At 38.4% G+C, this 16,236-nt stretch overlaps 1 protein-coding gene across 1 annotated transcript in view; it reads left to right on the forward strand.

Moving 5' to 3' along the window:
- The window catches only part of adamts17 (ADAM metallopeptidase with thrombospondin type 1 motif, 17), a gene marked incomplete at its 5' end in the record, with an annotated part of 95,663 nt that overhangs the window by 67,741 nt on the left and 11,686 nt on the right, over window positions 1–16,236 (forward strand). Inside the window, one exon of the mRNA XM_068712954.1 lies at window positions 741–893. Coding sequence (XP_068569055.1) covers window positions 741–893 — 153 coding nt within the window. The remainder of the gene's footprint in view (window positions 1–740; window positions 894–16,236) is intronic.

Here is a 16,236-nt window from a genome sequence, read left to right on the forward strand (position 1 = left end):
CAGGTTAATTTTCAATCATTTCTAAGAATGATTATGATGATTTCAGGAAACCCCCTTTCAAGATGAATGTTAAGGTTATCTGAGCCTTAGGATGCTTTGGGGAAATAGGAACCTTATCAGTTTTGGCCATGTCAGTCATGTTTAGTAGAACTGTTAGATTTGAATGGACTCAGCAAATATTGTATGGCCCTTTATGTTTATGATTGTTACAGTAAAAACAAGGTTGCGTATTTTTTTGTTTTCAAGATATGATATTTTATATAGCTGGTCAACATTTCAGAATCAACCATGGTTGTTATTCTACAAATTGTATGCAACGTTTACCAAATTTAGTGATGGAAATATTTTTAAAAAAAAATAAATAAAAAATAAAAAATTGGTTGCTTTTGGGGTATGCAGAACTGTTTTTGTCTTGTGTTTTCTTGTCAGATTCCACAAGGTGACATATTCCTTCTCTGTAATGAGTTCTCTGCAAGTGTTGTTTATTCGTCTCAGCTTTTTAAAGTAGCAAAGCATTATAAATACATAAGTATGCTCAGTGATGTTTGCCCAACATGGACAACATTGTCCATGTTTATGGCTATGAAGTCAAAACTAGTAAAAGTAATTGTAAAAATGTCAACCAGTGCCATGGTATGGGACAGAGGAATAAGATACATAAAACATTCTTGTTAGCTTCCTTTTCCTGTACGCTACTGTTTTCCACTCTTCTCATATTGTTGTTTCATTACTTCCTCCAGTGTTCATCAGACTGTGGTCAAGGTGTTCACAAACGGACTGTGTCGTGTACAAACCCTCAGGGTGTATGTGATCCTCTTTCCCAGCCCACTCAAGAGGAGCCCTGTGAGGACCATTCCAAATGTTACGAATGGAAGACTGGAGACTATTCCAAGGTAGGACTGTCTCCAAATTTCATGGTTCATATTTGGTTAAGACGCAATTAAGGTTAGGCAACTCAAAAACCTATGTTAACATATTTCTCATATTCCTTCTCAGTAACTTATTCATTCATTCCCCAAGAAAAAGTAAAAAATACTCTCTTGAAAGAAGAGAAAAGTCGTGTTCTTGCTAAATTTGTTGAGGCAGGATATAATCTTCCTATAAAACAACAGCTACTTACAGTAAATAATTTGCTGAAATCGACACATCACTCAAAAGAAGACCAACAGTTCCAGAAACACAAGCAGACAGGTTGGAGACAAACCATCAGTTCATTCAGATAACCCAAACCACTTATTTAGGAGGTCAAATAGAAAGTGAGTGGATGTGAAATTATTCTAATAATCCTTCATTGCACAAGGAAACTGTGTTGAACTATAGTGAGTACAAAGTTGAAGTTGGAAGTGGATCTGTAAAAATTTTGAGTGCATGTTTAAAACAGATCGGTAATAATATTTTGGTTCGCTTTGTTTTCTCTTTCGAATCATTTTGGCTAACTTGGAGGTTTGTTTCTAAATTTTCTAATCATCTGACCGGTTATACATTGACTTATTTTTAGCAATGTGATAACACTGACAATTACTACAACAAGATCGATTCTTCTTGTGTTTTTCCTCTATGGCTGCACCTCACCCTACCTTTACAGTATGTTTCTCAATCAGTCAATCATTCTGCTGTCACATACCAACCTGTCAACATCTGGACTGGCTATACTGACGCCTGCCATAGGCTTCTAATATCTTCTTATGTTTGATAAAAGACATTGGATATTTTCATTCCTCCACTTAATGCCACTGTGTTGAGATATTATTCATTATACTCATTAAAACTGTATTTCTCACGCCAACAGTAATAAAATATAATGTTCTCTGTGTGTGTTATCTAAATATCTAGATAATATAAATATTTGGATTATAGTGATACTTAAACTGTCTGGTAATACTGGGGTGTATACAAGTTTGAATAGAGCAACTATAGGAATTATGAGGCATATCATCAAGAAGGTTAATGCAAATATGTCTCATATCAAATTGAGATAAAATAAGTGTTGAAACAGACAAGGGCAGTATAATTGGATGATTAGAACAGGGTTCACTGTAGAGAAAACTGGATTTTGCTTGACACTTGGCAGAGTGAAAGGACACAGTAGAGCCACAGGCAAAAACATTAAGCATTATGTCTGGATCTTTCAGAACCAGGATGTCCAACATGAGATCAACATTGAGCACAGAAGGGATTTTAAACTGGCCTGCATGAGGCCTCACAACACAGGAGGCAACAAGGGGCATAATGATCCTTTTCAAGACATACTAAAACATGTGACTCAATCTCACACAAATTGCAACAAAAACAAACCAAATTATTTTTGTGTCCTCATTCAGAATGAGAGAAATAAAGACCTATGGAATTGTATGAAGGGGAATTTTTATGATCCTACCAAAAGTGCCTATTAAGCAAAATTGCATTAACTTTACAAGCCTACATTGTTGTGCATGCTAGATTTGACCATGCTTTACTTTTTCCAAGAAGAAAACAAACAACACACAGGCCTACAGTATATCAGTGCAGTGGTGGGCCGTCAGGGCCAGCAAAGCCTTCTCTGCTGGCCTAAACGGAATCGCAGTTATCGCCATTTTATAATTTAATAATTTTTCATAACTACACTACATCATACATTATAATATTTTCCCATTATCTTATTTTCTCATTGCACAGCTACTGTCTACCTCAGTTGCTCTTCTTCCAGTGCTGCTTGTTTTAAGTAGAGCTTTTATCCAATCAGATTTCACCTCTATGTAAGAAGAGAGGCCCGAGGCCTTCTGACTTACAAGTGAATTCCTTTGCAGTTTAAGTAAATGGGGACGATATTGTTGATTGTCATAGTCTTCAACCAGTCAGATCTTTAGTTTGACATGTTGGGCATATTCTTTGACATGCCAGAGCCTTCTAGCTGGCCTACAACTACATCAGCATTAACGTGCGCAGTGATTGGTCAGTGGGCTAGCGTGACTGTTTTGATGCTGAAGCAGCTAGCAGAAATTAGTATTAGTAGTAACAGTTCAAGTTGAAAGATATGTAAGAGGTTATGACATTGACATGACATTGTTAGCGTTTTGCTTGGTGTAGATTATTTTTTATTTTACCTAGCTTTGTTTTTTTAACACTCCATGGCTGAAGGAGGAGAAACGGATTTCTGTAGAAGGACATTTCCAGAATAAATGGACATCGTATCTAAGGGTCGGTCAACCCCACAGCTAGCAGCCCTGACTCAGCATGGAAAAGGATTTGTACGAATGGTATTCCTGACTGACAGCGTCGGAGAAGCTAAGAATGCGTTTTATTTGCAACTGAGCGTCTTGGTGTTTGGAGCTGTTTGGAGCTACGCTACGCTAACCAAGGCAGCTACACGACACCATAGCACGACAGAACACTCACAAGTTACGGTGCTTTTGAAAACTTTTGCTGAGACCCGAATGGATCTAAAACTCAACGAACACGTTCACAGGAGGTTTTCTTTTCTTTTACAAACCAATAATAATGGTCTGGAGAAATGGGGATTATGTGGCGATTGCTTTAGCCCTGTTTGAATCAGTATGGAACAGTTAAACGCTGCAGGGAGAGTTTGTAGCTTGTTTGCTGCTGTTGGATTTCCTGCTAAGCTAATTTAGCATAGCCTCTCAGAACACGCGCCGTACCAGAGTACGTACAATGTTTTGATTACGGGGTCAGAGTGTGTCTTATGTGGAGGGTTGCCAGTTTGAGCGAAGTCCACCGAAAACATTATATTTCCCACAATTTAAGCTTCTACATTTTCCAAACGCACTAGTATTCAAAGGTATTGTTCGATTCGTAAGCCTCGTACCGAATGGTTTAATACGAATACATGTATTGTTAACCCCTAGAAACAAATAATAACCCGTAGCTGTGGCGTCATAATGAGGTTATTAGGAGGTGGTTCAATTGTAGTGCAGCACTTTACAGCACTGAAGGCCCAGGTATAAAATGCACGGCCGCCACTGCTGCTCTCTCTGTCAGCTCATGTTCTGCATGGTTCTCTGATGTACTGATTTCAGACCAGCATTCACAACCGGTGCGCGCTGCACGCTGTTAATTTGTCTGTATATATTAGCTGCTGCTAGTGCTGAAAGCTATAATTAGCGTTAACGTTACTCCTGCTGTAGCTACATCTGTGCTGCTTTGAACGCCGAGTCATCTAGAGGCGTGGCTGCTGCACAACACCAGAGTGCTAGCAAACCTGAGACAAGCTGACCACATAGTTTCCAAATGTTATGGCGTAAAAGCAGTGCATTTTATACCTGGGCCTTCAGTGCTGTCCTTTTACAGTTGAACCGCCTCCTAATAACCTCATTATGACGCCACAGCTACGGTTATTATTTGTTTCTAGGGGTGTAACAATACACATATTCATATGGAACCGTTCAGTACGAGGCTTACAAACCGAACAGTACGTTTGAATAATACTAGTGCATAATAACTTTCTCTGATTTAAATGACAACCAGTGGCATATTATATCGTTCGTCACTAATCAATGTGAATTTTATGAGACTAGGTTAAAATGTTACCATTGTTGTTGTCTGGATACAGTGCTTTCTGTACTTGGTCCCTCTGCTTTGACATAGATTGTTTGGCAAGAAAGTCCACTCTGCAACACCACTTGCAAGAAGGACTTACTTTGCAAAGATAGGGGAAAGGTTAACGTGAGACAACTTACGGTTTTCTACAGACGAACATCCGGTTTTCAAAATAAGATGCCAACAAAGTATACATATTGCATAATGGAAATAAGATTAAATTAATTATATTCACATTAAGTACAACATTTTCCACCTGCATCTCGTGAGTTAAAGGGAAAATACACCTAATTTGTGCGTGAAGTGTCTTTATTCTTTGATTTGTGGGTTGCTGATTTATGTGTTCAAGACATTTTTGACAACAACCATGGTGAAAATCAGACATTTTTACTGTACCAATTAGGAAATATTTCAAAGTAAAAGTTGAAGCATGAGCGGCACCTGCCCCGTTTCTAGGCGGGGAAGTCGTTCGCACTTAACACGGTGGTCACTCCGTCGGCTGTCCCACCTGCAAGGATATACGTTCCTTTTTTAGGTGTTGGAACAAAACCTTCGGCCTTTTATCTCACCCTGTAGCTAAATCGTTAGGATTTCGGATTGTCTTCTTGAAATTCTTTTACGGCTAAGCCCTAGGCGTTCTCAATGGGATGCAACCCTAGCACCCTGTATATAATAGTTAAGTACTTCGTCTGTACTTTACTATTGCCTATTGTGAACATTCTCACCATTTTATGACTAACACTGCCAAGTCTTCACTCAGGGTACTTACCTTAAGCTCCTCTGCATGCTTCAGTCGTCACTTCTGATCACACAATCAACGGACAGGGGAAGAGGGTTACATTGTTTTAAAGGACCAGAATACGTTGTTTGGTTTCAGTCTCTTACAAAATGTAAGGCTGGCTTTTTATTTAGGTTGGTCGCACAACAATCACATACAACAATTCCAAGTCAATGAAACAGTTTCTGTGGTACAAGCAATAAGTCTAACACTCCTTCTATACGGAGTTTTCCTCTTTATCAGTTCTCACTGATTTTGCTATGAGGAATAATACAGTCACTTTCTAAGGGGGTAAGACCCCTAAGTCTAGTTGGGGGGGAAAAAAGCCCAAACTCACAGATTCTCTGCTCCTTTTTATGCTGCTAAAAAGCTCCACCTCCTTCAGGCTAATGAGTAACTCACATGAAGCCTCCTCTCTCTAAGTCGGACACAGAAGGTAACTGGTTTGATCCTGTTCAGATGAGGAAGTAGTGTATAAGTTTAGAGTGACTACTTTATATAAGGCATATATGCAGTTTATATGTTTAATCATATCTATCAAAAAGTAAAGCAAGTTATAGGTTTAATCATTTCTATTAAAAAGTAAAAAGGTTTATAGGTTCAATGGTTATACATTGATTCAAAAGGTTACAGGTTATAACAGTTATACTTTTATACTTTCATACTTTTCTACGATCTCTCAACAAAGTCATAAATTTGAACCGAGAAAACATCTAATAACTGAATATTTGAAGTGTAATAAAAAGTATTTTCTCAATAATTCCAGACAGTGACTCATATATGTGTGCAGGATATTGTTGACTCCACCCATACTGAAAATCAGACATTTTTACCGTACCAATTAGGAAATATTTCAAAGTAAAAGTCATACATTTCTACCGGCAAAATATCTAATAACTGAATATTTGATGTGTAATAAAAAGTATTTTCTCAATAATTCCAGACAATGACTCGTATATATGTGTTGAGGATATCCTTGACTCCACCCATACTGAAAATTAGACATTTTTACTGTACCAATTAGGAAATATTTCAAAGTAAAAGTCATACATTTCTACCGACAAAATATCTAAAAACAAAAAATGTTTCTCAATAATTCCAGACAATGACTGATTTATGTGTTCAAGACAGAGGCAGAGCCTCACCTGTCATCGTGAAAGGTAAAAAACAAATAATGCTAATTAATATTTCTCTACTGATCTGTGCTATAAATGTAATTTCTGTATGATTCCAATCATTTCAAGCATTTTTATAATCAAAATCGCTAAATTAGCACATGTCCTGTTCAAACAGAGGAGACAGTGAGGTGAGGCAGTGATGAGCTGTGCCTCACCTCAGACTGTGAATCCCTCATAAACTGGGTTGAGTGCGTGCCTTTTGCGTTCTCATTGTTTGTCACCACTGTAATATTTGTAGACACTTTTATTATATATCCTTTCTTTACATAGAATAGGTAATGTATTTCACGTATGTGTATAACCGGCTGTATTTAGTGTTGCTGATCTGACATTAAACCGCAGTGAAAAAGCACAGAGGGGCAAACAGTACCTCTGCCTCACTGAAGGGGGCGAGCGAGAGCCCACGGGTCGGGTTCATGCTTGTTCTGTCGTTGCTCTTCTTCTACACTTCTCTTCTTCTGGTGCTTTGACCACAAACATGTAAGATTATATATCTAAGCTTAAAATGTCTCAAAAAACAAGGAAATATGACCAAATCAACAGCAATTCAACGTCGGACAGGTAAAGTTCCCTTTTATGTGTTTGTTCTCTTTATACTGTAACCAAGTGAAACTGACGGGGAGAAAACGATTGGGTCCGCCGGACGGGTTATGGGTTGCACGGGCCCTGATTAGGTGAAAAGATGCACCTGCTGGCAAATCGTGTTCTTTTCTCTTTCTCGCCGCCGTCACGAGCGGTGTGCCGAGAGCCCCTTCTTTGTCTCCGCCGCCACGAGCCGGTGTGCCGGGAATCCGTCCGCTTTCTCTCTCGCAACGAGCGGAGACGTAATGTGGGGCGCATTGTAGGGTTGTGTCGGGAGCTCAGTGTCTGGGAGGCATCCTGTACAGAGGGGACGGCGTGTGTTTGGGGGATGGTTGGTTTCAGGTATGTATTTATAGTTGAATGGGTTTTCTTTATGTCTTTGGGTGTTGGAGGATTTGGGTGTAACGAAGTGTGTAATGTGGTATTTGTGTTTTGTAGAGCTTCCTGTACACCCAATTGTAGCTGTGGGGGGGAATCCAAGTGGGGGTGGCTGGGTTGCTGGACAGCCGGTGGGTGAGGTAGCTTCTTTTCGGTTTATTTTCGGTTTGTTGACAGTTTTTGTGTGATTAATTGTTTTTGTTTTATTTATTTCCTAGCTAGTGGGACACTGCCTTGGTCTTTTGTTTCTTTTCTTTTTCTTTAAATTGTTTGTGGTGCCTATCCTGGCACATGGTCTGTGAACTCCTCCTGCCCACCAAACCAGCTGTCATTGACTAACGCAAATAGTTATTGTTCTAATAAAGTTTGCTATTTTCATAAACACCGCTGCCTCTTGCCTGTACATGCCTTCACGGTGTTTGAACCGGGTCTCTGTGGCAACGGGGTGCTACAATACATCCGGGGTTGTTACACAGATTATCGCGGAATCTCACGATTTTCGCGGGTGGCGCCCGCGAGCGCTCCGCTTCTGAAACGCTCTCGGTGGAATCAAATATGTACCTTACCTATGTGTGTGTAAAGAATGCTGATATGAAATATGAAAAACAACCAGTAGTCAATGTGCAAGCTGCCAATTGAATGATGATTTAAGCTTCTCTAATGGGTTCATATATTTGTAAATCTGACTTATGTAGTGTCAGCCACCAACCTCACCGCACGTCACGTCACTGTACTCCACCGCTCTCTGTATCCTCTGTGTGGCGCTACAGAACACGCTCAAACATGCGTTATGTTGCTCTATATAAAGTGAAAACCACAGTGTAAAAGTCCTGTAAATCGCAAATGAAATGTAAATAGCAAAACTATAATAACCTTGCCTGCAAGCAGCAATGTACGGGGCCTCATACATTGCGCCAGTACCCTCTAGACGCGGCCATAAATAACTGCGACCATCAAGCGTGACCTTGTCACCACTTAAGGTGACAAGGTTTACACCCGTTGGACATTTTCAATAAATATTGAGAACACATTTGCTCATGTATGTTAACACTATATGTAAATCCAGAGATAGAACAGTTTCATTTCACAGAATGATTAGGCTGCATACCACAAAGTCTTGCGCCACAATAGTTGTGTCATCAATGGCACAATGTCCTGCTTTGGTCAATAACCTCTGCAGATTTAGGAATTGTTTTTCAACATTACTCCCACTGTGGGGACTGGAGAAAACCACCGCAGCACTGATGACAACTTCATCTAACTCGTTCAGTGTTGTTGCACAAAACACATGCATGGCCAAGTGGTAATGTCTGGGGGGCAGTGCAAGAAAAAGCTTGTGAAATTGGTATTACAAAGATTCCACATGTTAGGAGATCAGAAAAGTTTAGCATGAACAGCAATCATTCACTGTTTTCGACATGAGTCCATTTTTCATTACATGGCTCAAGCAGTGATGCAAAATCAGTAGCCCCATGGAGTCGTCCTGTCCTTGTCCGGTCACTATGTTGAAGTATCTGCAGAGCAGCTCCTGAAGACTCAATCCACAGAAGTTGTATGCCAGTGATTGCAGAAGGACTACAGAACCATCACAGATCAACATAGCTAGCCTTTTCTTGGCTCGTCGTCCATGGAGTCTTGATAAGTCGGTCACAAATGCCCCCAGGAAATATGACACCGATGCTGTGGTGTGGTCTCTTGTGACATATGTGGCTACAGGGACAGGGGAGGATCCTTTCACCGGATGTCTTACTACCATTTCATACACATAAAATGGTGCACTTTGCCCCTTTGCTTTGTGAACAATGCTGCCCGTCATCCAAATGCATCCAAAATGCACAATGTCGTCCTTGCAATGCTCATGAAAGAGGTTTATAGTCTTGTCGGACCAAAGCATTATTTTGGGGTGCATTATCATTTTTTTAATAACTGCATCCTCCGACCCTTGCTCTTCCTCCAGCATCATTTGCAAACTAATCATCTCATTTTTGCGCTGTCCTTTTTTTTTTTACGGCTACTGCATGATATGAGTTTTCATGACACCGGTTGTTGGAACCTGATCCCTACATCCGGATGACACAACACTGTCTTGCAGCTTATCAAGTCTTTCTAAGTAAAGACTTCGAGGCAGTTTGGTGGTGAGGGCTTCTGCTATGCCACCCCTTTCACCAGCACACACAGGCCGTCTTTTTAGCTGTTCACAGTGATGCCACACTCTGTCTCCACCAAAGGTCACAAAAGCCTTGAGAGATGATTCATCATTGACTTTGACCTCAACATTGACAGGGCAGTCATCAAAAAGGCAATAGCCTAAACAACGGAGAATTTCTACTGGACCCAATTGTTTGTACACTGTGGCGCTTGAATCCAAAGCTGCAATGTGGATGCACACTGCGTATCCCTTTTGCAGTTATACTTGTCCAGTCCAGTGTTTTGAAATGGTGTTGTCTTCCTGATTATTTTTTTTTCCATTCATTTTCAGGAATACAGGGTTGCTTTGGCAATTCCTGACAGAAGTATTGCTCCTCATACTCATTTTCATCTTCTGATGAGGATGTTGATGAGGAGCCACTTTCTGTCGTTGTAGAATGACACTGCAAAATAGGGCTGCAACTAACAATTATTTTAATAATCGATTACTCTGTCGATTATTTTTTCGATGAATCGGCGGGGAAAAGGCGAGTGAATAAAAACGTCTTTAGTCTTGCAAACTATACCACCCCTGCTTTACTACTGTTATTAACGAGCTAACGCTAACTTGTCATGCTTGTCAAGCTGGATAACGAGTAAACAGCAGCACCAGAAGAGCTACTGGAGGGACGTTACGGTCCTCACTTCAAAACGGAACAACAGTAGGATTCTGTAGTGACTTACTCTGCTGTTGAACTCTTTCTCCTCATCAAGGACTCCAAAATGTTAAAGTTTTAGGTGCTGAATCATCACCGTGGTGCTCCCCTGCCATGCCGTGTCGCTTTTGCATATCTTGCAATTAACACACTTTTTTGATTTATTTAGTGTGAAATGCTTCCACACCTTGGATGACTTAGGTCGTACTGATTTCTCTGCCTCCGCCATGTGTTTCAGAACAACGTTACGGGTCTTTCCAATGGTCTTTCCTCTACCTCCACTCTGCTCTGCGCTCAACTCAACTTTTTTTTTTATATTCAAACATCTCCGCGACTTATTGAGTGGCGTAATAATCGCGCGACACAACGAATCAATAATGAAATTCGTTGCTAACGCTTTTAATAATCGATTTTAATCGATTCGTTGTTGCAGCCCTACTTGAAAACACAATTCAACAAAATCAGCATAGGTGACCACAGTTTTTGTCAAGTTGTCTAACAACACTGTTTGCATCTTAACTGTTATCACGGGTATTATTTTTTGTGAGGTGTACAATAAGGCATGCATGTTTGTGTTTCATGTTATACTGTGATTTATGATTTATTTCATTACATATTTAATCAATATGCTTTCACTGGAATGGCTTACTGGGGATTAATGTTATTATTTACACCTGTGCTTTTCCTGCTTTAACAAGTCAAAACATCTGCTTGGGAAAAAGGGTCTGATAGTAGGAGGAGCATGACTGCAAACCAAAATGAACATAGCATTACAGACTGTTATTGTTTACTGCTAGTTGTTTTGTACTTCTTTAAAGCAACATTATTTCAACAAACATATACAGTATTCTGTGTTTCATAAATGTTATCCGATTATCAACCATTGCAATATTTACCTCTGGAGATGGCGACGTCTGGGCGTCCGGGTGAGTGGGCACTGTGTCCGTCTGTGGGGGCACTGGTCCTTTTTGAGCAATCTTCTGAATCTGCACATCACAATTTTTTTTGTATGACGATAATCAGATATTCATAAATATATTAAACAATATATTCAATGGTAAAAGTAAAACCTTTGTTAACTTTTTGTGTCGATTGAAGGCATGTTTAAGCCTCTTCCTGTTGAGGCTGACATTTCCAATTCTCAGATCCTGGCATGTCTCACCCCAGAAGAGTCCTCCTTACTTCCTTGAGAAGAGGACTGAATCTTTTCGGTCACCAGCACAATACCCTCGGCTGTTAGGGAAATTGTTCTGAACTTAAAATGAAATAACAAGTTTAATTATTTTTGTCACATACATATTTCACAGTTGTAAATGACATGTAGAAAAACTTTGACAGTTATAACTAATTACAGGGAAAAAACACTCACCTTTCCAAAGGTAGAAAAAACAAAGACCCTAAAGTGAACAAAACACAAAACAACATTTAAATCTAGTTGAGGTGTATTGCTCAATGTTGGACGCAGAAAATTGTGGCAGCACAGCAATCGGAGGCAGAGTCAGTTCCGCAGGTTTTCAGGGTATTTAATTAAACAGAAAACCTTACTCAGTCCAGAGCTCTATCACAAAACTACAAAACCCTGGAGATCTTAGGGAGAAGCGACTCTTCCTAACATGCTGACTCTCAGTAGCATTTTTTTTATAAGCTCCCTCTTTGCGCCGTACCGTGCACACTGGCCTAATATACACTATAATGTTGAATGATTACAACAGCAACAATTAACGTCAAACATGTGGTGATAATGTGTGGTTGGCTATCTATGTAAGATAGTCATGTGAGATCAATGTTAAATTGATTTATTGCTGCATAATGGCATTTCTGTAATAACTAGGCTACACAGTTTCCACCCTAACCAAAATCACTCAAATTTGGACATGAGCTATTTGGGCTAATTGGCTATGTGAAAAATAAACTGGTAGTATTCAAGTCATCTACAAATGCAACGATATAATTGCGCTGTAGCAATGCTATTGAGCTGTTTCTCTATTAAAACTTAAATTACTTACCCTTGCCGTGCTGGCATTTTGAGTACTGATGGCCCGACTTGCGAACATTGAAGTCTCACTGTGACGAAGTGAAGCACACAACAAAGACGTTTTTCTAAATGGCGATGAAGAAAATAGCGGATGTGCGCCTTTCAAAGTTCAAAGTTGAGGCAATTCAATTTTGAGTCTTTTTTTCATCTTTAACATCTTACATTTTTTTTGAAGGTTTATATCTCGCTCATTGTCAGAAATGAGGTGTGTGATTATATGTTATTAGGTTTTGACAGCACCTTCAAGACTTACATTTTTTTAACTTTTTTGGTACAGTAACATTTTTGATTTTCATTAGGGGCGGAGTCAGCGATGTTCTGAACACATATATATATATATCACTCATTGTATGGAATTATTGAGAAAAATATTTTTATAGCACCTCAAATATTCAGTTATTAGACGTTTTCTCTGTATGACTTTTACTTTGAAATATCTCTTAATTGGTACAGTAAAAATATCAGATTTTCAGTATGGGTGGAGTCAGAGATGTCCTGAACACTTATACATCAGTCATTGTTTGGAATTATTGAAAAAATAGTTTTTAGAACACTTCAAATATTCAGTTATTAGATTTTTTTCGGTACAAATGTATGACTTTTACTTTGAAATATCTCTTAATTGTTACAGTAAAAATGTCTGATTTTCAGTATGGGTGGAGTCAACGCTGTCCTGAACACATATATGTCAGTCATTGTCTGGAACTATTGAGAAAACAATTTTTACAACACCTCAAATATTCAGTTATTAGATATTTTCTTGGTACAAATGTAAGACATTTACTTTGAAATATCTCTTAATTGGTACAGTAAAAATGTCTGATTTTTAGCATGGGTGGAGTCAGAGATGTCTTGAACACTTATACATCAGTCATTGTTTGGAATTATTGAAAAAATAGTTTTTAGAACACTTCAAATATTCAGTTATTAGATATTTTCTTGGTACAAATGTAAGACATTTACTTTGAAATATCTCTTAATTGGTACAGTAAAAATGTCAGATTTTCTGTATAGGTGGAGTCAACGATGCCTTGATTACATATACATCAGTCATTGTGTGGAATTATTGAGAAAACATTTTTATAGCACCTTAAAAATGTCAGAAATTTGCCATTTGAAGGTACAAATTCAGTTCAGAGTTTTGGCTTAGTAAAATATCTTAATTGACTGTCAGTCAGGTATTATCAATTTTAACATCTATTCTATATCTATTCCAGCAACCCTCAAATCAAAGAATAAACTTCACGCACAATTTAGGTGTATTTTCCCTTTTACTCACGAGATGCAGGTAACATGTTTCATACTTAATGTGAATATAATTAATTTAATCTTATTTCCATTATGCAATATGTATACTTTGTTTCAAGTATACATATTGCAGTATCCAACATTCAGACGAAACATCTTATTTTGAAAACTGGATATTCGTCTGAAGAAAACCGGATGTTGTCTCACTTTAATCTTTCCGCTAACTTTACAAAGTCCTTTGTTCGCTCCGATCTGTGCCGTTTGAATGCGTTTTTGAATGGGATGTCTATGGAGAAACTTTTCAAATCATCTTACATTTTTTTCAACTTTCAAATCCTTCTACTTCCTCATACTTTCAGCTACTGACACCATTTAAACTTTCAAATGTTGAGAAAACCCTGATCAATGATTGTATGTTATAATCATTTTGATATCTTTTAAACTTTTTGAATTTTAGCAATTTTGCTTTTATGTTTTTTTCAGTCCTTTTCTGCTTTCATAATGGGTGTGTATTGCGCAGCTTAGAGTGCGTGATGTCACCGCTAGAGTGAAGAGGCACTTGAGATTCTTGTGAAAAAAATATTTGTCTTTTGCAACTGACTCCACAATTTTCACTCTTCATGCATAAGTTTTGGATGGAAACGTAGCTAATCTTGTCCTTGTCGTAGACAAATGACTGTGGAATCCCACAGATTTACACATTTGGCACAAAAGCCTTTAATTGAGAGGAAAACCAACTTTCTGCTCCATAGACCCCAATGTTAAATCGTACTTTAAAAAAGTCTTCCACAGAACACGGTACCCCATTTCTAAATTGCCAGTTAAGCCACATTATTTTTTACACTACAGACACCATTTTCACACAATCTGTTCAAGTCATCCCGCCGCTCAAGAATTAATATTGGATCTACGGTTATGTTTTTTTTAGGTTTTGTTTGACAGGCGTTTCCCATTTTTTTCTCCTTGAAATGGCTGCAGGCTCATAGGTGTTTGTAATTGCTAATTACTGATGTTTATAAACACACAGACTCTCCAACCGGTGCGTAGTCACCATGGCAACCAGTGACAACGCACTCTCTCTTTCTGTCTGTATGTCTCTCTCTCCCAATCACTCAGGCCATCTAACTGTCTGTCTGCTCTTCTCACTCACTCATTCAGTACATATAACTGTCTGTCTGCCTGTCTCTCTCACTCACTCAGTCCATCTAACTGTCTGTCTGCCTTTCTCACTCTCTCACACTCAGTCTCTCTATCTCTGTCTTCCTGTCTATCTGTGTTTCTCACTCTGTTTTTCTTTCTGTCTCTCCCTCTCTCCTTCTGGCTCTCTCTCTGCTACTACTACTACTGATATTCATGCTACTACCAGTACTAATACTACTATAGCTATTAGTACGATTGCTACTAGTACTACTACTACTGCTATTACTGCTACTTCAAATACTGCCATTACTATTACTACTACTACTACTACTACTACTACTACTACTACTTCTTCTACTACTGTTATATTAAATACTTCGACCACTACTACAGCTATTACTACGACAACTGATACTACTACTTCTACTACTTCTTCTAATTACTAATACTTCTACTTCAACTACAACTTCTACTACTACTACAAATATCACTGCTGCTACTGCTAGTACTTATTCTAATGCTACTAATACTTCTACTACAACTACAACTTCTACTACTACTACAAATATCGCTACTGCTACTACTAGTACTTATTCTAATGCTACTAATACTTCTACTACTAACAATACTTCTACTACAACTACAACTTTTACCAGTCCTACTACAAATATCACTACTGCTGAAATTTTTTAAGCCACAGAAACCGTTCGAATATCAAAATGTTCAGCTCTTTCAGGAGAGGGGTGATATGATTTTTCATATTTGTGTACTTTAAGCTTTTTGAATTATTAAGCTTTTTGCAATCTTCAAATCCTTTTAAACTTCTTCAACTTTCAAAGCCTTCTTCTTTCTCATACTTTCAGCTACTGACACCATATTTAGACGTTTCAACTAGAAGGGGTTCAGCAGTGCAGTTTAAATGCTTTCAGGCTTCAACATTTTTCAGACAGGTAGTCTCCCATTCCTCTATTTTCAATATGTTTTTGCAATTAATTTCAGCATTCCAACGCATTTTCAGCAGGAAATGCATTTTCTAGTTTATGTGTCCTGTTTGCAGAAACTATCATCTGGCTATTTGTTACCAATCCTGGTACCTGTAACATACAGATCTGGAATGTGGCTGCCAATGTGAATTTGTTATCAATGACTCGCCTGGTTAAAATAAGTTAAAGAAAAATGTATAAAAAATGGTTAGCCCATCTTAAGACTGGAAGCAGGATAAAAAGCCATCCTATCTTTATTCAAAAGTTAAAAAATACATGCACTAACACCTGTTAAGATCACCAATTAACACATAGTATCTCAAGTGTTAACCTGTACAAAAACAGAAATGCAAAAATGTTATTTACAGGCATAAGGAAATTTTAAATGAAAACCACCGTTTTTATGATGAAACCCAGTTTAATGTGCTTCTCTGCCATGTAATACATTCTCTACTTTTCATCTGAATATAAGAAGTCTTTCGAGCAACTATGACAAATTACTTAATTATTTGTCTTTAATCAAGCACGATTTTTCAGT

The sequence above is a fragment of the Cebidichthys violaceus genome, unplaced genomic scaffold, assembly GCF_023349555.1.
Source record: "Cebidichthys violaceus isolate CVI_PGR_0920_01 unplaced genomic scaffold, fCebVio1.0.p SCAF_186, whole genome shotgun sequence".
NCBI lineage: Eukaryota > Metazoa > Chordata > Actinopteri > Perciformes > Stichaeidae > Cebidichthys > Cebidichthys violaceus.